Genomic DNA, 23586 nt, shown 5'->3' with positions numbered 1-23586 from the left:
TCCCTTGGGTACCTACACCACAAGGGCCCAAGCACAAAACTGGGTGGCCATTTGGGCAGACACTGAGCTAGCTGCAGGAGTTTTTTTTTTTTCATACCCCAGTGGCGCCTGGGATGCCAGCAAGACAGAAGCATTCACTCCCCTGGAAAAGGGGCTGAAGCCAGGGAGTCAAGTGGTCTTGCTCAGTGGGTCCCTCTCCCATGGAGCCCAGCAAGCTAAGATCCACTGGCTTGAAATTCTCGCTGGCAGCACAGCAGTCTGAAGTCGACCTGGGACACTCAAGCTGGTGTGGGAGGGGCATCCACCATTACTGAGGCTTGAGTAGGCTGTCTTCCCCCTCACAGTGTAAACAAAGCCTCCTGGAAGTTTGGACTGAGCAGAGCCCACTGTAGCACAGCAAAGTCGCAGTAGCCAGACTGCCTCTCTAGATTCCTCCTCTATGGACAGGACATCTCTGAAAGAAAGGCATCAGCCCCAGTCAGGGCCTTATAGATAAAACTCCCATCTCCCCGGGTCAGAGCACCTGGGGGAAGGGGCAGATGTGGGAGCCGCTTCAGCAGACTTAAACATTCCTGCCTGCCAGCTCTGAAGAGAGCAGTTTATCTCCAAGCACAGTGCTCGAGTTCTGCTAAGGGACAGATGGCCTCCTCAAGTGGGTCCCTGACCCCATGCCTCCTGACTGGGAGACTCCTCCCAGAAGGATTTGACAGACACCTCATACAGGAGAGCTCTGGTTGGCATCTGGCAGGTGCCCCTCTGAGACAAAGCTTCCAGAGGAAGGAGCAGGCAGCAATTTTTGCTATTCTGCAGCCTCCACTGGTGATACCCAGGCAAACAGGTTCTGGAGTGGACCCCCAACAAACTCTAGCAGATCTGCAGAAGAGGTGCCTGACTTTTAGAATGAAAAACAGAAAGCAATAGCATCAACATCAACACAATGGATGACCACGCAAAAACTCCATCCAAAGGTCACCAACAGCAAAGGCCAAAGGTACATGAATCCATGAAGATGAGGAAAAGCCAGTGCAAAAAGGTTGAACATTTCAAAAACCAGAATGCCTCTTCTCTTCTAAAGGATCACAATTCCTCACCAGTGAGGGAACATAACTGGATGAAGAATGAGTTTGACGAACTGACAGAAGTAGGCTTTAGAAGGTGGGTAATAACAAACTCCTCTGAGCTAAAGGAGCTTGTTCTAACTCAATGCAAGGAAGCTAAGAACCTTGACAAAAGGTTAGAGGAATTGCTGACTAGAATAACCAATTTAGAGAAGAGCATAAATAACCTGATGGAGCTGAAAAACACAGCATGAGAACTTTGTGGAGCATACACAAGTATCAATAGCCGAATCAATCAAGCAGAAGGAAGGATATCAGAGATTGAAGACCAACTTAATGATAGAATGTGTGAAGACAAGATTGTAGAAAAAGAGTGAAAAGGAATGAATAAAGCTTCCAAGAAATCAGGGATGATATGAAAAGACCAAACCTATTTTTGATTGGTGTACCTGAAAGTGATGGGGAGAATGGAACTAAGTTGGAAAACACACTACAGGATATTATGCAGGACAACTTCCCCTACTTAGCAAGACAGGCCAACATTCAGATTCAGGAAATACAGAGAACACAAAGGTACTGCTCAAGAAGAGCAACCCAAGACACATACTCGTCAGATTCACCAAGATTGAAATGAAGGAAAAATGTTAAGGGCAGGAAGAGAGAAAGCTTGGGTTACCCACAAAGGGAAGCCCATCAGACTAACAGTGGATCTCTCTGAGAAAACCTACAAGCCAGAAGAGAGTGGGGGTCAATATTCAACATTCTTAAAGAATTTTCAACCCAGAATTTCATATTCAGCCAAAGTAAGCTTCATAAATGAAGGAGAAATAAAATTCTTTACAGACAAGCAAATGCTGAAACTATTCCAAACAATAGAAAAAGATGGATTCCTCCTTAACTCATTTTAAGAGGCCAGCATCATACTGATACCAAAACGTGGCAGAGACACAACAAGAAAAAGAAAATTTCAGGTCAATATCCCTGATGAACATTGATGTGAAAATCCTCAATAAAATACTGGCAAACTGAATCCAGCAGCATATCAAAAAGCTTATCCACCACAATCAAGTTAGCTTTTTCCCTTGGATTCAAGGCTAGTTCAACATACGCAAATCGATAAATGTAATCCATCACATAAACAGAACCAATGACAGAAACCACATGATTATCTCAATAGATGCAGAAAAGGCCTTCAATAAAATTAAACACCCCTTCATGCTAAAAATGCCCAATAAACTATGTATTGATGGGACATATCTCAAAATAATAAGAGCTGTTTATGACAAACCCACAAGCAATATCATACTGAATGGGCAAAAGCTGGAAGCATTCCCTTTGAAAACCGGTACAAGACAAGGATGCTCTCTCTCACCTCTCCTATTCAACATAGTATAGGAAGTTCTGACCAGGGCAATTAGGCAAGAGAAAGAAATAAAGGTATTCAAATAGGAAGAGAGGAAGTCAAATTGTCTCTGTTTGCAGATAACATGAATGTATATTTAGAAAAATCCATTGTCTCAGCCCAAAATCTCCTTAAGCTGATAAGCAAATTCAGCAAAGTCTCAGGATACAAAATCAATGTGCAAAAATCACAAGCATTCCTATACACCAATAACAGACAGAGTGCCAAATCATGAGTGAACTCCCATTCACAATTACTACCAAGAAAATAAAATACCTAGGAATACAACTTACAAGGGATGTGAAGGACCTCTTCAAGAACTACAAACCACTACTCAATAAATTAAGAGAGGACACAAACAAATGGAAAATCATTCCATGCTCATGGAAAGGAAGAATCAATATCATGAAAATTGCCACACTGCCCAAAGTAATATATAGCTTCAATGCTATTCCTGTCAAGCTACCATTGACTTTCCTTACAGAATTAGAAAAAAACTACTTTAAATTTCACGTGGAACCAAAAAAGAGTGCCTATAGCCAAGACAATCCTAAGCAAAAAGAACAAAGCTGGAGGCATCATGCTACCTGACTTTGAACTATACTGCAAGGCTACAGTAACCAAAACAGCATGGTACTGGTACCAAAACAGATATATAGACCAATGGAACAGAACAGATAACTCAGAATTAACACCACACATCTATAACCATCTGATCTTTGACAGACCTAACAAAAGCAAGCAATGGGGAAAGGATTCCCTATTTAATAAATGGTGTTAGAAAACTGGCTAGCCATATGTAGAGAACTAAAACTGGACTTTTTCCTTATACCTTATACAAAAATTAACTCAAGATGGATTAAAGATTTAAACATAAGATCTAAAACCATAAAAACCCTAGAAGGAAACCTAGGCAATACCATTCAGGACATAGGCATGGGCAAAGACTTTATGACTAAAACACCAAAAGCAATGGCAACAAAAGCCAAAATTGAGAGAAGGGATCTAATCAAACTAAAGAGCTTCTGCACAGCAAAAGAAACTATCATCAGAGTGAACAGGCAACCTACAAAATGGGAGAAAAATTGTGCAGTCTATCCATCTGACAAAGGACTAATATCCAGAATCTACAAGGAACTTAAAACAAATTTGCAAGGAAAAAAAAAAAAAAAAACCACCCCATCAAAAAGTGGGCAAAGCATATGAACAGAGAGTTCTCAAAAGAAGACATTTATGTAGCCAACAAGCATATGAAAAAAAGCTCATCATCACTGGTCGTCAGAGAAATGCAAATCAAAACCACAATGAGATACCATCTCACGCCAGTTAGAATGGCGATCATTAAAAAGTCAGGAAACAACAGATGCTAGAGAGGAAGTGGAGAAATAGGAATGCTTTTACACTGTTGGTGGGAGTGTAAATTAGTTCAACCATTGTGGAAGGCAGTGTGGCGATTCCTCAAGGATCTAGAACTAGAAATACCATTTGACCCAACAATCCCATTACTGGTTATATACCCAAAGGATTATAAATCATTCTTCCATAAATTCACTTGCACACGTATGTTTATTGCAGCACTATTCACAATAGCAAAGACTTAGAACCAACCCAAATTCCCATCAACGTTAAACTGGATAAAGAAAATGTGGCACATATACACCATGGAATACTATACAACCATAAAAAAAAGAATGATTTCATGTCTTTCGCAGGGACATGGATGAAGCTGGAAACCATCATTCTCAGCAAACTAATACAGGAACAGAAAACCAAACAGAGCATGTTCTCATTCATAAGTGTGAGTTGAACAGTGACAACATACGGGCACAGGGAGGGGAACATCACACACTGAGGCTTGTCAGTGGGTAGGGGGCAAGGAGAGGGATAGCATTAGGAGAAATACCTAATGTAGATGACGGGTTGATGGGTGCAGCAAACCACCATGATGCCTGTATACCTACGTAACAAACCTGCACATTCTGTACATGTATCCCAGAACTAGAAGTATACTTAAAAAAAGAGGAATACCTGCCATTGATAAATCATTGTGGGTGGCCTAATTTTAAGCTCCTATATCACTTTAATTTATAAATATGTTGAGAACATTTTAATTTGTGTGAGTCAATAATGTCTTCCCACTGTGAAAAATGAAAGAACCAAAGGAAATGTCAAAGCTAATGTGAATCAGAACAGAACCAGCCTCAATGGAATGAATGTTAGAGCAGCCTAAGTTCACTGGGAGCTTAAAGGCTTGGGGCAGGAGGTTTAGAAGGATGAGAGATGTGGAGAAGGTGGTGAGGATCTGTCAAGTTTACTTCCAATATTTCTTATAGCTGGCCATAATATAAATGAGTTATATTAAAGCACTTTGGAAAATGCATATGTACTTTATCTTTTAAAAAAGCAAAAGACAAAACACAGAACTCTCAATCTGATTCTTACATCATCTAGATTTTCTGAGTGCATATCTCAACTACTAAATAATAATTTTGTCAGTACACTTTATCATCTACTAATTTTAGAACCATAAATCATTCTGCATGTTTCTTTACACCTTTAATGTTCAAATTCTTCTTGGGAAGTAAAGGGAAACTGTGGCTCATCAGAATTGACAATGAATTGGAGTTCATCTGCTTTGCACTACTTTTTTGGCAAATGTTTGAGTCTCTAAAGATTGGATTACTGACTTCAAGAACTGATTTCAAAATCAAGATGCGGCCAGGCGCGGTGGCTCAAGCCTGTAATCCCAGCACTTTGGGAGGCCGAGACGGGCGGATCACGAGGTCAGGAGATCGAGACCATCCTGGCTAACACGGTGAAACCTCGTCTCTACTAAAAATACAAAAAACTAGCCGGGCGAGGTGGCGGGCGCCTGTAGTCCCAGCTACTCGGGAGGCTGAGGCGGGAGAATGGCATAAACCCGGGAGGCGGAGCTTGCAGTGAGCTGAGATCCGGCCACTGCACTCCAGCCTGGGCGACAGAGCGAGACTCCGTCTCAAAAAAAAAAAAAAAAAAAAAAAAAAAAAAAAAAAAAATCAAGATGGATTCTAGTTCACTGATCTCTTAAGATGTCATTATTATTATCATTAATAAATCAGTTCCAACAAACTTCCTTGCTAACACTTCTTTTACTGATCTGGAGTGGAAATTTATATGAACATTCCTCTTTGAGAAGAGGGTGAAAGTTGAGACAGTTTTGATTGCAAGTTATCTTGACCTGAGGAAGGAGTGGCATTGAAATTGCTTTCCTGGTATTCACTATAATCTTGTATGTCAAGTTAAGGTTCTTTCTGTGGATGCAACCAAAAACTATTCTCAAAGGGAATTAATTAGAAGGCTATCTATAGGGACTCATGGAATCCATGCTGGAAAACTGAATTTGGAAATGAACAGACAGGTGGGTAGTTCTGGAGTCAGGGAAGAAAGAAACCTTGATATTACCATGAGCAGTCTGCTCATGATCTTACTGCTTGGATAAAATGGACACCCACATGATTTCATTGTTTTCTGCTAATTATTCTGCTAAGAATCACTGTTTCTATCCCTTTGTCAGAGATTCAAATTCTAGAGAAAGGTCTGAAAATATAAACTTGGGTAATTTACTCATCTGTTTAATTAAGGGGAGAGGCAGGGGGTCAATTTTTTTTTATTACAGTTCCAATGAACTATAAATAGTTGGAATAGAAAACATCTCAAAAGTGAATTGGATTCCAGTTGTTAAATAGACTCTGGAAAAACAAAAGACAAAAACGCCTCTGCAAGAGCAAAGGGAAGCTACAGCAAAGCTGGGAATATGGAAAGACGAAGCAAATCTTTCTTCCTGTTGTGCTGAGAGGATCAGTTATTACATATTATGAATATTAAAAACAGAACCAACAATATAGACTGTAAGAGCTTTAGTACCGAGTGAAAAAATGTAAAATTATTTGAGTCATGAACTTGTCCGAAGATAAATGTGGAATCAATGCTAAAACCTGAATAGTACTTTAAAGTAAATGTAAGACAAAGATGATTGTTATCACCATTATCAATATTGATTTAGAAATTCTAACTGGTGAAGTACAGTAAGGAATATAAATCAGTATCATAATTATTGGAAAGAAGATAAAACTTAGCCTTGTTTGAGGATAATATGATTTGTATAATGAAAACTCAAATGAGTCAACTGAAAAGCTAATACAAACTTTATTATAAAACCAGCAGTAATGGTTACATAGAAAACATAATGGTTTTAGAAAAAAAATCAGAATAGGCAAAACATACATACAGAAAAATACAAAACACTTCAGAGTAATCTTAAGAAGAATTATGGGAGGAAATGAAGAAAAGCATATAAAATTACTAAACTGTAGAAAACTCACTAAATGCTTGTTTCCTTTTTAAAATTTGACAGACTGGTCTTACAGGTGAAAAAAGTCAAACTGGTCTCACAGGTGAAAAAACTCTTCTGAAACTGAGAGTGGTTAGGGACACTACTTATTTTGTCTTGCGTATACTAAATTAAAAACATAAAACATAATGCTTTTAAAATGTACTAGAGCAAAAATTGATACAGATCATTCAGACAAAATATATACTCCAGAAACAGACTATAATTTCTGGAAGGATTTAACATATCCTCAGGAGATCCTCAGATTTGTAAACAGAAATTTATATGCAGCAGTGTGCCTTTAGTCATGTTTAAAATCATCTGCCTTACCCTAAGTTATTCATGGGCCGAAGGTAAATCCAAATCCCTGGTGATACTCAATCTGAAACAGACCATGTAAAGTTTGTATTCATCAGCTCAATTGCTGATGAATGCTTGTAATTTAGAATGTTTGCCCACTTCCTTTAGAGAATCTTATTTGAAACTATTATTTGTTCCTTTTTTATTTTTATATATGTCATCTAAATAGCCATGGTATATCTAGTCTGATTATATCTCTTGTTGGCCCTCATGTTTAGCTACTTTGATGGATGGCTGCTTCTCTTTCTGTGTTCTGTGGAGCCCAGCAAAGTGAATTTGTTTAATGCCAGATAGCCTGTGTTTTGAACCCTATCATGCCAGATACGATCTTAAGACATGGTAAAATCCTTCTAGACATTTTCATGACTTCAGTAGCAGGTAAAAAGCAGAAATTTCATTTAATTAATATTATTTTTAGAAAAGTTAGAAACAACTGGAATTGTTAACAATAGGGAATGGTTAAAAATATATTTGTACATCTGTGCAAAGTCACATTATACAGCCACAAAAAGGGATTACTCGTAGCCCAAACCTCAGCAGCATGCATTATATTTAGTTAACAAGTGTGCACACATACCACCTGACTCCAAAATAAAAGTTGAAAAGGAAAAATATTAATATAAAATAAAGAATTTTGGATGATATAATCCTTACCAGGAAGTATACTGTCAGTAACATTTTTAAAATTTCATTTGGTTTGTATATATTTTATTTTCCTTCATTTTTCAAATTTCTCAGAAGTATGAGAATCAGAAAAACATACTTTAAAAATATGAAACTCAAGATATTTAAGGATTGGAATATATATTAACAATATAAATAATGTGTCAACACTCATTTAGCAGTAGCATTTAATGTGTGTACTTTTAGTTTATTTTACTAAAAGACATACACATATGTGACAAGGACATGTACACATATGACAAAATCATTCTAATTTGCATCCTCAAATTCAGCCCTATAGTTTCCACCACTGAATAGCTAAGGAACCATAGTAAACTCATGGCAGTTCTTCTAAGGGCAGGAAAAGTTATATAAAATGCAGGCCTTTAAATGCTGGAGTTGCAAAGTTACGATATGTGTGGTAAGAATGGAAAAGATTATACCTCCTATGTCCCAAATAGGAAATTACCTATAAGCATCATAATTTAACTCACCAAACATATTTTGACTCAAGTAACTGATTAAAAAAATCCATGTGGTTGGGGCATGTGGTGGGTTATGTTGTGTTCATAAACATGGTCACCAATGTGCAAAACAGTAAAATATAATAATTCTATGAACTCGATTCCAAAAATAATTTACACCTGGATGAATCTTTTTGGAAAATTTTACCAAACAGAATCATCTTCAGTGCTTTTCTAAACCAGGGATAGAAAAATGCATAAACCATTGGATTAAATGTAGAGTTCAAGTAGCCAAACCAAATCAATACATTGTTCAAAATAGGTGGAATAGTGTAGTGAAGAAAAGGGTCGATGACTGTACAGACAAAGAAAGGGCACCAGCATATTAGGAAAACTCCCATCACAATCCCCAATGTCTTCGCAGCTTTCCTTTCTTTGCTCTGTGAAATTCCATTTTTCATTTCCAATCCAATTTGGAGCTTCTGATTGGCATCACTAATTGATCTTGCCTGCTCTTTAGCTATAAGATATATTCTGTAACAGACACATAACATAATAGATCCAGGTATATAAAAAGAAGTCATAAAGGCCAGTACCCCAGATATTTTGCTAAAGAACACAAAGCAACCCCCTCTGCAGTGAACATGTTTGTAATATATCTCTTCAGCGCCTTTGAAGTTTAGCTCCAGAAAGACCATCCCAAATGCAAAAACAGCGGGGACACTCCAACTAATGAAGATCATCACACAAATAACGAAGATATTGATCTTGGCTTTGTATCTCAATGGGTCACACACAGCATAGTAGCGGTCAATGGAGATGAAAGACAGATGGAAAATGGAGGCTGAGCTCAGCATAATGTCGGTGCTGGTGTGGACTTTACAGAAGACTTCTCCAAAATACCAACAGTGCTCAGCAGATCTCACCATGCTGTAAGGCACGACCAGACACCCCAGAAGAAAGTCCACAGTGGCCATGGAATGAATGAGCCAATTTGTCGGAGTATGAAGTTGCTTGAAGTGTGATATAGAAACAATAACTATCAGATTGCCGACCAATGTGGTCAGAATTATGAGCGCCATTAAACTGTACAGGGAAGCACGGACATCATTTGACCAGTTGTTTTTCACACAGGAAATAATAATTATATTGTGGCAAAAGGGCATGATTCCTGAGGGCTGTCAACCAGTTTACTTTTCCCTTTGTGTGTTGATTAATCTTTTTCCCAAATTCGTAATCAGGTTACAGTTCCTTCTCGTTTCTATTTTTTATTTGCACATACCTATCCCAGAAACCTAGGAGGAAAATAAAGAGTAAATCATTGGCAATTTGATTCCTCTCACTTCTAACACATTTACCTATTACTCCCTGTTGAAGAATAGTTACTTTGGAAGGAACTTTATTTCCAAGTTCCTTTCAATAGTTCAGTACAGCAATTTTTTAAAAAACTTTTACCTGGAGTTGGACATAGTTCTAGAAATACAAAGCTAAATTATTAGGTTGAACTATATGAAACTGCCACATTTGTAGGTCAGAGAAGATCAAATGATGATTACGATCCACATCTATGGAAACAATCTGTGTCCATAAGAAGCCAGTCTAGTGGGGGAGACTTACATTCTAAAGGGTAGAAAGAAATTGCCAGAAAATTTGGAATTAAAATATGTTTATGCAAAAGACAAGAAGTCTTTTAAAGGTGCCTCTTGTGCATAATTAATACCCACTAGTGCCCACTTTTGCACTTGGTCATAGATAAGTTATATATTTCTTATTTTATAATTAATTGTAATAAGAAGCAGCTTACATGTATTTATTTGCAGCTTGCAAAGTACTTCTACATATATTCCATGCATTATTTCGTTACTGTTTTATTTGACACTTATAAGACCAACTTCATTTTTTGTAAGGAAGACATGACATGCTTTATTAACTTCATTTTACTGGCAAAAATTGAAGTTTAATTCAAAAAATCATTAAAGCTTGACTATGAGCTGTGGTCTCAATTACTAGTTCAGTTTCTTTGATACCAGTCCAGTCTTTCTCTCCATTGCAGAAAGAACCAACTCGAGGTCAATTTTTAAAAATTAAGCTTTAAATTTTCATATAAGAATTTATGGTGTCTTAAATAATGGCAACTACTAGTGAAGAATGATATTGTGGTCCCACTTATTAAGGATTTTTGATATACAGACTAAAGTCTATGGTAAGAAGTGAAGTGGCATGGTGCAAAGAGCACTGATGTGAGAGCCTAGGGAAGCTGAGTTTCCATGTGGGCTGTGGGCAAGGCACACAACATTCTAAAGGGTAGAAAGAATTCCAGGAGTCTGCCTTTAGTTTTTAAATTCTGAAATCCAATAAATCTCACTTTTAAACAGGTAAAAAATATTATTATGAGTAGGCATCTTCTACTAGGTCTCCTCTTCTTGTACTTCACTGAAAAACCTCAAAGTTCCAGGGGACTCAGTTTGAAACTGTCCCTTTTGTTTCTATATGACCCTGTAATTCTGAGCTAAATTCTAGAACTTGGATTCACACACACACATATGCATGCACACATACACACACACATATAACATATATACATACATGTACTATATATATATAAAGAGAGAAGGGGGGAGAGACAGAGAGAGAGAGGAAGAAAGAAAAGAGAAAGAAAGGAAGAAGGAAGGAAGGAAGGAAGGAAGGAAGGAAGGAAGGAAGGAAGGAAGGAAGGAAGGAAGGAAGGAAGGGAGGGAGGGAGGGAGGGAGGGAGGGAGGGAGGGAGGGAGGGAGGGGAAGAAAGAAAAAAAGAAAGAGAGAAAGAAAGAGAAAGAAAGGAAAGGAAGGAAGGAAGGAAGGAAGGAAAGAAGAAAGAAAGAAAGAGAGAGAAAGAAGGAAAGAAAAAGGAGAAAGAGCTTGGGGAAGAGTACAAATTTCTGGCAATGAAGTCCTATAGTCTATCACTTTGGTATGAAAATGCTAGAAAATAGCAACAATTCCTAGAATTCCAGGAGTCTGCCTTCCTTTTTATCTTTTTCCCTTCCCTCTGGGCTGATGGTTTAGAATGAGCGAAAAGGAATATCTAGGTATGAAAATGTATATTTTAATAAATTTGAAACACTTTTCCTCCACTCTCCTTTGGTCTTCTATTCCCAGAAGGAAACATATTTATACCAAATAAATCTGTAAGATTTATTTAAAAAGACACACAGGCTCATTCCATGATAGAAGCCAAACAGCAAACAAAAACCGTTATTTAAACAAGCAATATTTGAATTATGATTATAATTTCACTAAAACACTGATGGATTTCTTACTATGAAATTTAAGTGTGCATTTAACTAAACTCAATCAGTTAAGTTATATATTTTCTAGTTAGACTTTTCCTCCACTATTTCCCTCTCTTTTCCTTCTTTCTTTTACTTATTTGTTGACTTCCTAAAGGAACCACATAACACTCAAAATCACTGTTTAGAAGTGTTTATTTATTCCTGACTCTTAAAAGCATTTCTATCCAATGTCACATGGAGTAGGGACTCTGAGCAGGAACTAGGGTTCACAAAGAAGTAAGGGAAGGTGGAAATAAAGCAAAACACAAATTTCACTTTTAGAAGAGGAAATTGACAGAAGATGAAAATGCCATCTGGCAACTTCATAGGCCTTGTTTTTTGTGGCTTTAAGATGTGTAGTCAATTCCCAAATAAAAATCAAAATGACTCAGAGCCTACCTCAAACTCATATTTGCACATATAGATTTAAGAGAAAACAAGCCTTAGGCACAGTATCTTAGAAATTATTGATAGTATGAATGCCACATCTGTAGAATAATTTGTCTACCCAACTTAAAGAATATTAAACATCATTGTTTGTATGAGTGCTTTTTAAAGTGCTATAATTTGTTTTTGAATAGATTTATTTGTTTAAGTGCTCTATGACAACATTGTGAGTTGAAAGTTTATCTAAGGACCTGGCAAAATAGTGTTTTTGCTTCTTTTCTTTCAGCTTTAAGAATTTAAGAGCTAGAAATAATTATTATCTGTATATACAAATTATCCAGGTTGAATATACAATAGCAATATGGGAAGTTAATAAATTGCTGTTTGATTACCTGACTAAGCAAACAGTTCTGTGCAAATGATCTAATCATCTAATGTTTGAAAATGACATATGAATTAGAAATATGTTGATAGAACTTATAGCTTAAAATAGCTCTAGCAAGGCAGGAACTCCCTGACAGAGTGCCCCAACTTTGCAACAGAAAGTCATGAACACTAACCCTATCATAACCTTTGTCCCTGATTCCATCAACCACACATCCCTAATTGCTCAGACTTTCATCTCTATACTACTCTACTCATTTCCTAATCCAAACCAATTTCCCATTGTGCTATTACTCACAAAACCCTTCCAAGGGTGCCCTTGGGGACTCATGGTCTTTATTATATTTCCTGAAATTCTTTTTTAAATGCTTCCCTCTCTTTGTTCTAACTAAAACTCTCTCCCCTCAGGACACCTTCTCCCTTGCAGCCTTGTCAATGGTGGCTGTTTCTTTCCTACATTCCTTGTACCTCTTCATATTATATGATCTGGAGTAAGAGTAAGTGTCCATTTACACTCATTGCCATTGAAGATCATTATCCCTCTTTCCTCCCTAACCTCTAACCCTTTGCAAGCTTTGAAGTTCGTGTCTTCATGCTATACCTCTGTATTAGTCCATTCTCACACTCCTATGAAGAACTGCCTGATACTGGGTAATTTATAAAGCAAAGAGATTTAATTGACTCACAGTTCTGCAGGACTGGGGAGGCCTCAGGAAACTTACAATCATGGTGGAAGGGGAAGTAAACATGTTCCTCTTCACATGGTGGCAGAAAGGAGAAGTGCAGGGTGAAGTGGGGTAAAAGCCCCTAAGAAAACCATCAGATCTCATGAGAACTCACTCACTATCATGAGGAAAGCATGGAGGTAGCTTCCCCCATGATTCAATTACCTCCCACCAGGTCCCTCCCATGACAAGTGGGGATTATGAGAACTACAATTCAAGATGAGATTTGAGTGAGGACACAAACTACATCAACTTCCTCCTATTGCAGGCATGTACAGACTCCCAAGTCATCTCTCTGTACTTCTTGAAGATATGAGCTCCTGGCTTACTGTCACTGTCTATAATGCTACTCCTGCTAAAGTTCTTAGCAATTTTACTGTCCACCTAAATGATCCTTCCAATAATGGACTCTTCATTATTGACCTCTATCTTTTAACAATTATAGACTCACCTCCATCTCATCTCACCTTCCATGGTCATATCCCGGGATGTCATTATAAATGACAAGAGTCATCCAAATGATTGGTTTCAAGCTTCACATCCCATCCTCCCAGTCCATGTGCTTCCTTTCCAACAATTTTTCACCAGTGCTTCCTTTCCAACAATTTTTCAACTCCCTTGAAGCCCTCAATTCATTTATTTTACACACCTTTCCACTGTCCTTCATTTACTCATGTCTACCTCTTTACTCAGTTTAGATTCCAGTATTTTCTGGCATTATCTTAAGCTCTCTCCCATTAACATACTTTCCTGGCTAAACTTGAACAGTGGCTAAATGCAGTTTCCTCTCACTCCACTCCTGCACACCGAATTTGGCATAGAAAAACACACAGCAACCTTCTTCTAAATTCATAACAAAAATGGACCATTACAATTGCTCAGGAATCCTACTCCATTTCCCTTTTACCTTCATTCCTCTCCTCTCTGAGATGACTATTTCATGCCTCCTCCCTTCTTGAATCTCAAATACTTATTCACATCCTTACTCTCACCTAATGACTTTGCATTCTGTTTCACTGAAAAAAGTCATGCAATCAGAAGAGAATGTCCACATGCCACCAGCCTATACCTGTTTACAAATTCAGCTTACACCCTTATTGCTGCAAATTACTGCAAATGAATGGACTCTCTCCCTTCACAGGCCACTTCTCAGATGTGTCCCATACCCACCTCTTCATGCCTATTCCAAGATATACCCTGCAACTCTCTCTCCCCTGCGTCTTCAGTGGTTCCCTTCCAAATACCTTCACTCTCAAATATGCAGTAATATTTTCCACCTTAAAAGAATTATTGAAGCCCACATCTTCTTTCATTTATCAACTACCCCTTTATCAGAAAGGAACTCTTTGAGTCATTTATACCCCCTCTCTTAATTCCTCTAATCCTATCTTTTAAAATTCACTGTAATGAAAATCTCATCATCAATATTCCACCAAAACCGTTCTTAACCAAGTTTTTCTACATTACTAAACCCAGTGGTAAGTTATCAGGCCTCAAGTTCTTGCTTGGCCTTTCAATTCCCCCTTGAAACAATTTCTTCCCTTGGCTCCTGGGTCACCACCCCCTTGTGGTTCTGCTACCTCACAAGCTGCTCTCGTCAGTTGCCGTTATGGTACTTCTTCATCTCAGTGGCCCTAAGGCTCAGTCCTCAGTTCCCTTCTCTATTCATAACCACTCCCTTGGTGATTTCATACTGTATTATGGCATAGTCTATATGCTGATGAGCTTCAAATGAACACTTCCAACTTTGACCTTCCCCCTGAACTGTGGACTAATGTTTCCTGCTGCCCACAGGATATCGCCACTTAACTTGTCTAAAGCCAAGCCCTTGACCTCCCTCCTGTGCCTAGCTTCTCCTCCTCCTCTCTACATCTCTAGAATGTGACAACTCTGTTCTTGAACGTCCACCATCCAAAACTTTGAGTTAATTCTTAGCTTCTCACACTCAACAATATATCCAATTCATCAATAAATGATCTTGGCCCTTCATTGAAAATGTATCTAGAATCAGATCATTTCTCATCATTTCTACTATCACCATCCTGGTCCAAGTCACCAACAACCTCCAGGTTAATCTAATAACCTCCCAGCTGGTTCCCCTGCTTTTTCTCTTGTCTCTCCACAGAAAGTATCCCCAACAAGCAGCCAAAGTGATCACATAAGTACATACATTTTTCATATAAATTCTTCCAGAATGGTACAACATGAGTCTCAAATGTAAAAGAACAGGGGCATTAAAAATATGCCCAGAGCCAATACTGAGACATTTGCCAGTCATGCGCCCCTATCAGGTCAAAGAAAGCTGCACGGTGACATGCTGCATCTGTGCCTGCCTGATGTTAAGACCACACTTCTCACAGTCTCCTGAAACTTGATCTAATCCTACAGTGCTGTGTGTATGTGAGGCTGCATTCTGCCCATCTGTAACATACTTAAATTCATCAAGTTCTGTATATTTTCAAGCACGAGTAACTATTTTAATATAAGTGAGCTATTACTGCAATTTTTATAGACAATACAGCAAAGAGAACTACAGATCTGGAGCTCTGTGACTGGTACAAGCTAGTTGATTTTCTTTTCCATTGGTATTCAGAGAAGTTCTATGAAATACTTTTGGCCTTACCAGTGAAAAACTAAAAAAGAAGTGATTGAGATATGAAATTTTTTTTTTGTAAAAGTGTAAATAAAGCTTCTGACTTTCAGATATTATTCTTAAGAGAAGTCATCCTTACTGGACCAGAGATATACAAGATAAAAGAAAAGGACAGAAACATCCCTGGCTTCCCTGAAGCTGTACATTTCACATCCTGAACTTGCTTCTATTTTTCCCCCTTATTTTGGTTTATTTTAGATTATTGGCTCAAGGACATAGCTTCTAAGCCAATAAGAAGTGATTGGTTTCCTCCTCACCACTCTTTTTTAACAGATGAAAAGTAGGTAAGAACTCTATGGAAGGTGTGGAGAGTAGGCTCAACAGCTGATATTGAACAAAGGAGAAATTCGCTATTAAATAAAAGAAAAGGTCCCCAGAGTCCCCCAAAAGAGGCAATCATAGAGTCAGAGTAGTGGGTGAAGAGGGTGGGAGTCAAAACCTTTTGAAAACTAAGCTGCAAACAGTGGTGTCTTAATGAACAAAGCCTAGGGGAGGCGGCGGTTATGCAGGTTTGGATGAAGAACTTCTCAGCGTGCCCAGTGCCTACAGGAGAAAATCGCCCGAGCTCCAAAGCAGATTTAGGAAAAGATCAAGATCCTCTGCCCCTTTCCCCAAGGAAACTGGCATCCCTACAAGAAAAGGGACAGTGGAGTGGCCTGTTGCTGCAACAGTGAAGAGCCTTCCACCAGGCATATATACTAGTGTATCCTTACCTGAATGCACAAGCCAAACAGACATGCAAAAGCAGTCACCAAGCAGAAAATGTGGAGCAGTGAAGTTTCTGCGCAATTCAAAGTAGGGGCCACTTCATACCTTAAAGGAAACTAGGAATAAACAAAATGTCTATGACCTAGGCAGAAGCCACTATCTCAATGCCTGATTGGCGTATTTGGATTTGTGTGTGTGTTATTGTTTGTGTGTGTCTGTTTAAGTGACACTCTTTTTCTTCTGTCTGGTAATTTTGCGGTTACCACATAATGCTAAATCAGAGATAGAGACATGAGACATTATAATCTATGCCAGAATGTAACATTTTGCTCTAGAACTTTTGATGGCTATCGTCTATTTGCTTTGATAATAAATATTCTAAAGTACATGATACCCTGATTGATTTGTGGGAGAGAATTTAAAAGTAATATGTACCTAAAATTGCAACTAAACTTTGTCTTAACCTAAATATACTGTTGTTTTATGATCTCTTATTGATCTTAGGTAATGTTATATAAAAGTTGTGTGAACCCACAGAAACTATCACACTCAAACCTCTGGTAAACTTTTAATGTTTCATTTGGTTCTTGCCCAATCTGTGATCATTGGAGCATCATAAAGAAAACACTGGTAGCCAATATAACCAGTTTGAGTTTATGAAAAGTCACAAGTCTGTGATGTGCAAAGGAGATAAATCATTTTAAATGTTCCAGAAAAAAAAAAAAAAAAACATAAATGCTAGGTGAATCCATTAAATAGTCCTCAAATACAGAAAAATGTTTTCTGGAGACACCTGGTCCCCAGCCTCTCTCTATATATATACCTTGGATTGGAAACATGTTAACTTTGCATTTGTTTCCTGAACCAAGAAAGCCTGAAGTTTTTAACCATGTCCTTAAATGGAAGAATAATTGTTAGGATCAGATATTCTCAAAAAGTGCTTCAAAGCCCAGCTTTTAAAAGAGTAGTACTTGTAGCAAGAACAAACTTTGAAATCTAGCAAGATCCTACCCTGGATGAGAGTGTTGTTGACTGTCATGTGTCCCCATCAGTGTTTCTGGGGAAATAGACACTGCTGAAATGTTCTGGTCTCTCCTGTTCTGTGTGGCTATGTCATGTTCTGTACTTGTATCTATAGTTAACAGGAATTTAACTTTACAGTAAGTGTAGTTTGGCCTCTTCCTACAAATCCATAGCCCCAAAATAATGTACCTTTACAGGGACAAATATAGGCTGACCTTTAATTTCTCAGGAACACTGTGTCTTTTAATTAAATGGGGTACTGTATACAGAAAGTTTGAAACAGGATAATTCAACAATCCTATATGCAGCCAAAAGGGTGATCATATAAGAGTAAAAGAATGACAGTAAAACCACATTTATGACCACCTGCTGAGAAATTCTAGCAAATACTCTAGCAATATAAAAATTAAATCAAAACAAAAATTTCTACATAGCAAGAGATGAAAATAAAAGCAACAACGAGTAATACCTAAATTAAAGTTCAGTTTAAATTGAAAGGGGTTATGTTAATATGACACAATACAATGCTTGTTAAAAGAATATTCAAAATGAAAAAAGAAAATTCAAGGAAACACTTAATATTGGCCTGGAACTTAAATTCTAATTATCTTAATAACACCTGGTTGTTATCAGAGGTGCTGAGGGGCTGGCAAGTTAAACTTCTTGACTGGACGGAAAGATGCGCAGTTATAATTTAATTTTGGAAAATTGATCTAGCAGCATTTTTATTTAAAACGCTCACGTTGTTTGAATCAGCTCAGTTCAGTGCAATTGTTTTTGCAATAGCAACGAAAGAAAAAAGTAAAATAGTCTCAACTTTTATGTCAGACTTAGATACATATATCAGTAGACACATTATATGTGTTTAACAAGATGTTAAATGGCTCAAGCCTGTAATCCCAGCACTTTGGGAGGCCGAGACGGGCGGATCACGAGGTCAGGAGATCGAGACCATCCTGGCTAACATGGTGAAACCCCGTCTCCACTAAAAACTACAAAAAACTAGCGGGGCGAGGTGGCGGCGCCTGTAGTCCCCGCTACTTGGGAGGCTGAGGCAGAAGAATGGCGTGAAGCCGGGAGGCGGAGCTTGCAGTGAGCTGAGATCCGGCCACAGCACTCCAGCCTGGGTGACAGAGCGAGACTCCGTCTCAAAAAAAAAAAAAAAAAAGATGTTAAATAAAATGAGCTGGTTCTTTCTATATAGAGACAGAAAGTTGTCAATAATATATTTTTAAGTAAAGAAAAAACATTTACAGATTATTTTAAAATATACAACTGTGTATTTTAAAATATTATATGTCAATATATTGTTAAGTAAAGAAAACATTTGCAGAGTACTTAAAAACATACATAGGGATACACAGTTACATATGTTTATGTAATTATGGGAAATAGGTATGGAATGGAGTACTCCAATTTTCAGTATTGTTTACTCAGAGATAGTGAGAGTGAAACTCAAAAACAAAACAAAAAAATTAAACAACAACAAAAAGAAAATAATACAAAATTTTAGCAATATTTTTTTACCTGAATGGTGAATTATGGGTGAATTTTATTTACTTTTGCATCTCTATGACATATTCTAAGTTTCTTTCTATGGGAATGTTTCACTTTCATAACTAGAAAACTTTTTAGTAAAAGTACATGTATTGTTTATAAATTGAATTTCATTTAAAAAAAAAATATTGGTGAACAATTCTCAATAAATTTGTATTATTTGTGTTTCTTTGACTTGTTTAATTCTTTGAATGATTTATTTATTTTGCCTTTGTACTAAAATCATACTTTTGCTAAGTTTCTGAACTGGTTTCCTGTTTTTGTTCTATTATAAAAATTTGGGAAAAAAATGTAAAATAGAGAATAATAATTTTATTCCAAAACTATACTTGCAGCTCTGTAATTTATCCAGCATTTTTAATAAACATACTATAAATATTTTTGAAAAATACTTATTTTAAAAGGTGGAAAGAGACCAGGGTGAGAGAAACAGCATTTTTAAATGTTTAAGTCATGGTTCTTGAGAGGAAACATTGCTGGAAGTGAACCAGTTCTGTTTCAAAGAAACAGGAAATGGGACAAAACTCATTTGTTTGCTCCTCCATCAACACAGACCAACAAATAAAAGAGTAAAACAGTCATCAGCAATATTATGGTAAATGTACTATCCATGAAAGTGTTTCTGCTTTTGACATGCATAAAGCAACATGAATCAGATTTAGGTAATATAACGAAAAGGTTCTTCAGTTAATTGATCTAATACATGGCATGTATACACACACACACTGAATTTAGTTTAAATTGAAAGGGATTATGTTAATATGACACAATACATTTGAAAATGTACTGGGATTTTCCTACCAAATATATTTGTACAAATAATATTTGTGCAAATAAGATTATGATTTTGTAGTTTAGTTTTGTATACAGTGACAATAAGACATATTGTAATTATAAAACCTAAAAAAACTATAAAGACTGCTTATGTATGTTAAAACTAGCCATTGTACCCAGCACAGAATTTCCTTCTTCATTAACAAGAAAAGGAGATTTTTTAAAAGTTTCATCTTTTTATATGTCCTAGCTTTCCATAAATGAATTTTTAGTAAAAGAGACACAACTCTTTTTAAAAGACATGTAAAGCAAGCTATTTAAAAATATATAACCATTCTTTTAGCTTCTCTTACTAAAGTGGCCATTAAGCAACTAAATTACAGAAAACCCTTGTTAATCTTCACACTAAATCATCCTAAATTTTAACAGATGAATAAGTACCAAGCCATTGATAAATCTCATTATCTTTAGCATTCTTCCTGTAAAATACTACTTTAGGCCTTTGGGTTAGTCTCTAGAATTTGGTTTGGCTGTTGAGCAAATTCAGACCTACCTGCTCAGGTAAGAGTGAGCATAGTCAGTGGATGAGCAGACAGCAGGGATACTGCCTTTGGGACCAGTCTGCATCAATCTCCTGTATACCTGCTGCGGGCTAGAGCCCACTGCTGCTCTATGATAGGCCACAGTTAACGAAGACAGAATGACGCAAATATTAAAATCAAAAAAAAAAAAAAAAAACCTGACAGTAAATCTTTCTGAAACAAGCTAACAATATGTTATCAAGAAATATAACTGGGAGGAGCTTTTATTCTGAACCAGCATCAGGAAGCTAGCAGTGATCAAGCTAAATAGGGAAGGTAAATATTACCACTACTTTAAAAATAACTCCAAGCATGGGTCACCAGGAACCACAACGATGCATTAACAGTATATATATGAAAACACGTGTCCATTAAAACTGACTTAATTGTTGATTGATTTGAAAGAAAAGTACTTCTCTATTAGACATCTGTACAAAGAAAATAACTAGTATTTAAAAAAAAAAAAAAAACTTGCTTTCAAAAGAGATGACTTGTACCCAACAAATGAATATTTTTAAAAAATAGAATGTACTCAAAACCCATAATATGTTATAGTTAGAAAATACTTTAAAGCAATGGCTTTCCAACTACTTTTGAACCACAACTACAAAAAGAAATACATTTTATATTTTTATTAAGTAGATATGTAGGTAGCACCCATAACAAATGTTTTCATTAAAAAATACCCTTACTTTGTTTAAGTCACTCTGATATTTCCTATTTTATTCTATTTCTTCTTTTAATTACTGGAAATTACAACCCAATAATGTTATCAACCACAATAGAAAAACACTGTCTTAAATGTTATATGGTCACACACATTTATCCCATCAGCTTTTGTTTGTTTGTTTGTTTTTGAGAGGAGTTTCACTCTTGTCGCCCAGGCTGGAGTGCAATGGCGCGATCTCAGCTCACTGCAACCTCTGCCTCCCAGGTTCAAGCAATTCTCCTGCCTTAGCCACCCAAGTAGCTGGAGTTACAGGCGCCTGCCACCACACCTAGCTAATTTTTGCATTTTCTTAGTAGAGACAGGATTTCACCATATTGACCAGGCTGGTCTCGAGCTCCAGACCTCAGGTGATCCACCCACCTAGGCCTTCCAAAGTGCTGAGATTACAGGCGTGAGCCACTGCGCCCATCCTATCTTACCAGTTTTTACACTTAGACTTTTGAATACAATAAAAGTTGATTAAATAAAAATTATTTTAAAATAGAAAAGAGAAAAAATTAAATGAAGATATATAAGAATAAAGCAAAGAATAAAAATCAGGAAACATAAGTAAATCAAAAACTAAATATAAAAAAATGGTTTTATATATAAAACTTCCAAAATGACCCTCTCTACATGGAACCAGATCCTCCAAAATAGCAAAATGAAGAGCTGCACAAGGGCAGTTTCTCTTCCATTTCTATCTGTTACTCTGCATAGGATTAAAGCATCATTATGACACATTGATTATCAGTCTCAGTTCTTCACCCTCCTCACATCCACACCTCTGTCTTTCCTTCACTGGGGGTAGAAAGTACTTTTTTTGCCCTTTGAATTTGAACTTTGCATTTGACATGTCTTGGCCAAAAGAATGTGAACAGAAATAAAAATGTTCCAGCTCCAAACCTAGTCTTTGGGAGGACATGTTTATGAATGTCCTTTATCCTATCACCAGGAATACAACATACCCAGCTAAGTCACTTGTCTAAGGAAGATGAGAGACATGTGGAACAGACCAGGGCATGAAGACCTGCAGCACATGGCAGCCACCCTAGCTGACCCCATGGATTCATGAGCACAAGTTGCTATTATTTTAAGCTATGGAATTTTGGTATCATTTGTTACACAGCAGGATCAAAGCAATATTAACTGTGTCAATTGTATTTTTGAAGGAAGCCATGGAGATCTGCTGCCCCATTCTCCTGCCTTGGGATCACTAGAGAAACACTGACACCCCACAATGGGTCAACTGTGACCTAAACAGCCATTATTAAAAGCAGTGATAGAACAAGCAAAAGGGCATACAGTGTAATTATCCTTTACTAAATGAATATAACTGCTGCTTCAGAAGTCTCCAGATATTAAAGGTTGGTTCAAGAAATAATATCCAGGTTCAGTTCTTGTTAATAGTACATAGAAAATGTCATTCACTTTTCTCAAAATGATTTTAATATTGCCTGAATCACACATATTCCTGTCTTATCACGAATCAGTCTTCTTTGCAGGCAAGCACAACACCTCATGTATAAAAGTTTACCAAGCTCTAGGAAATCAAGGCTCTTGTCTGCTTTGTTCACTAGTCTCTCCCCATGGCTTAAAACAGTGCTTGACAGGCCGGGCGCAGTGGCTCACACATGTAATCCCAGCACTTTGGGAGGCCGAGGTGGGCGGATCATGAAGTCACCAGATCGAGACCATCTTGGCTTGGTGAAACCCCGTCTCTACTAAAAATACAAAAAATTAGCCGGGCGTGGTGGTGGTGGCGGGCACCTGTAGTCCCAGCTACTCAGGAGGCTGAGGCAGAAGAACGGCATGAACCCGGGAGGCAGAGCTTGTAGTGAGCCGAGATGGCGCCACCACACTCCAACCTGGGTGACAGAGTCAGACTCCATCTCAAAACAAACAAACAAACAAACAAAAAAAAAACAGTGCTTGATAAACCATAGATGCTTAATAAATACTGGCTTACTGAATAACACTGAATTACTGGATAAATTAATTATTTTCTTTATTCATTTTTGAAAGCCTTTTAATCAAAGGATTACATTGATATGGAATTCTCTTAGTTTCACTGTGCTAATTGCAAAACCGCACAGGCAGTAAATCTTCTCTTCATCTCCTGCTCTTTCTTTCAACTGGAGAACTTATCTAATTGGATAATGATTTTTTCTTCTAGGAATATACAGTTAATAGTGAGATTGACATACAAATAAATATTTATTGCACAATAGAGGGACTGCTAAATGGAAATATAAAGGCTGTGTTATGGGAGAGCAGAGTATTTGGAAACCCCTTGTGGCGGCCAGGACAGGATTCATGCATGAGGCCACATATAAGTTGAATCTGCAAAGACGATCCTCGGAGACTTCACAAACCAGCTAAATTTAGAATAGGAAAATACACACAAAAACTCTTGTTTAATTTTAATAAACTAATTTCATAGTGGACAATTAAAGTC

At 37.3% G+C, this 23586-nt stretch overlaps 1 protein-coding gene across 1 annotated transcript; it reads right to left on the bottom strand.

The window, feature by feature from the left end:
• Positions 1-8389: 8389 nt before the first annotated feature.
• TAAR1 (trace amine associated receptor 1) lies at positions 8390-9568 on the bottom strand. The gene has a single exon (XM_010357893.2). It carries the CDS (start codon positions 9480-9482, stop codon positions 8466-8468), a length of 1017 nt encoding a protein of 338 aa, XP_010356195.1. The 5' UTR covers positions 9483-9568; the 3' UTR covers positions 8390-8465.
• Between the last annotated feature and the right edge of the window lie 14018 nt (positions 9569-23586).

The sequence above is a fragment of the Rhinopithecus roxellana genome, chromosome 4 (genome assembly GCF_007565055.1).
Source record: "Rhinopithecus roxellana isolate Shanxi Qingling chromosome 4, ASM756505v1, whole genome shotgun sequence".
NCBI lineage: Eukaryota > Metazoa > Chordata > Mammalia > Primates > Cercopithecidae > Rhinopithecus > Rhinopithecus roxellana.
Note: the sequence above shows the minus strand (reverse complement) of the source record. Positions and strands in the feature narration are given on the sequence as shown.

Excerpts from the sequence above, each read along its gene's own strand:
- TAAR1 (XM_010357893.2), bottom strand. The coding sequence starts at position 9,482 with ATGCCCTTTTGCCACAATATAATTATTATTTCCTGTGTGAAAAACAAC.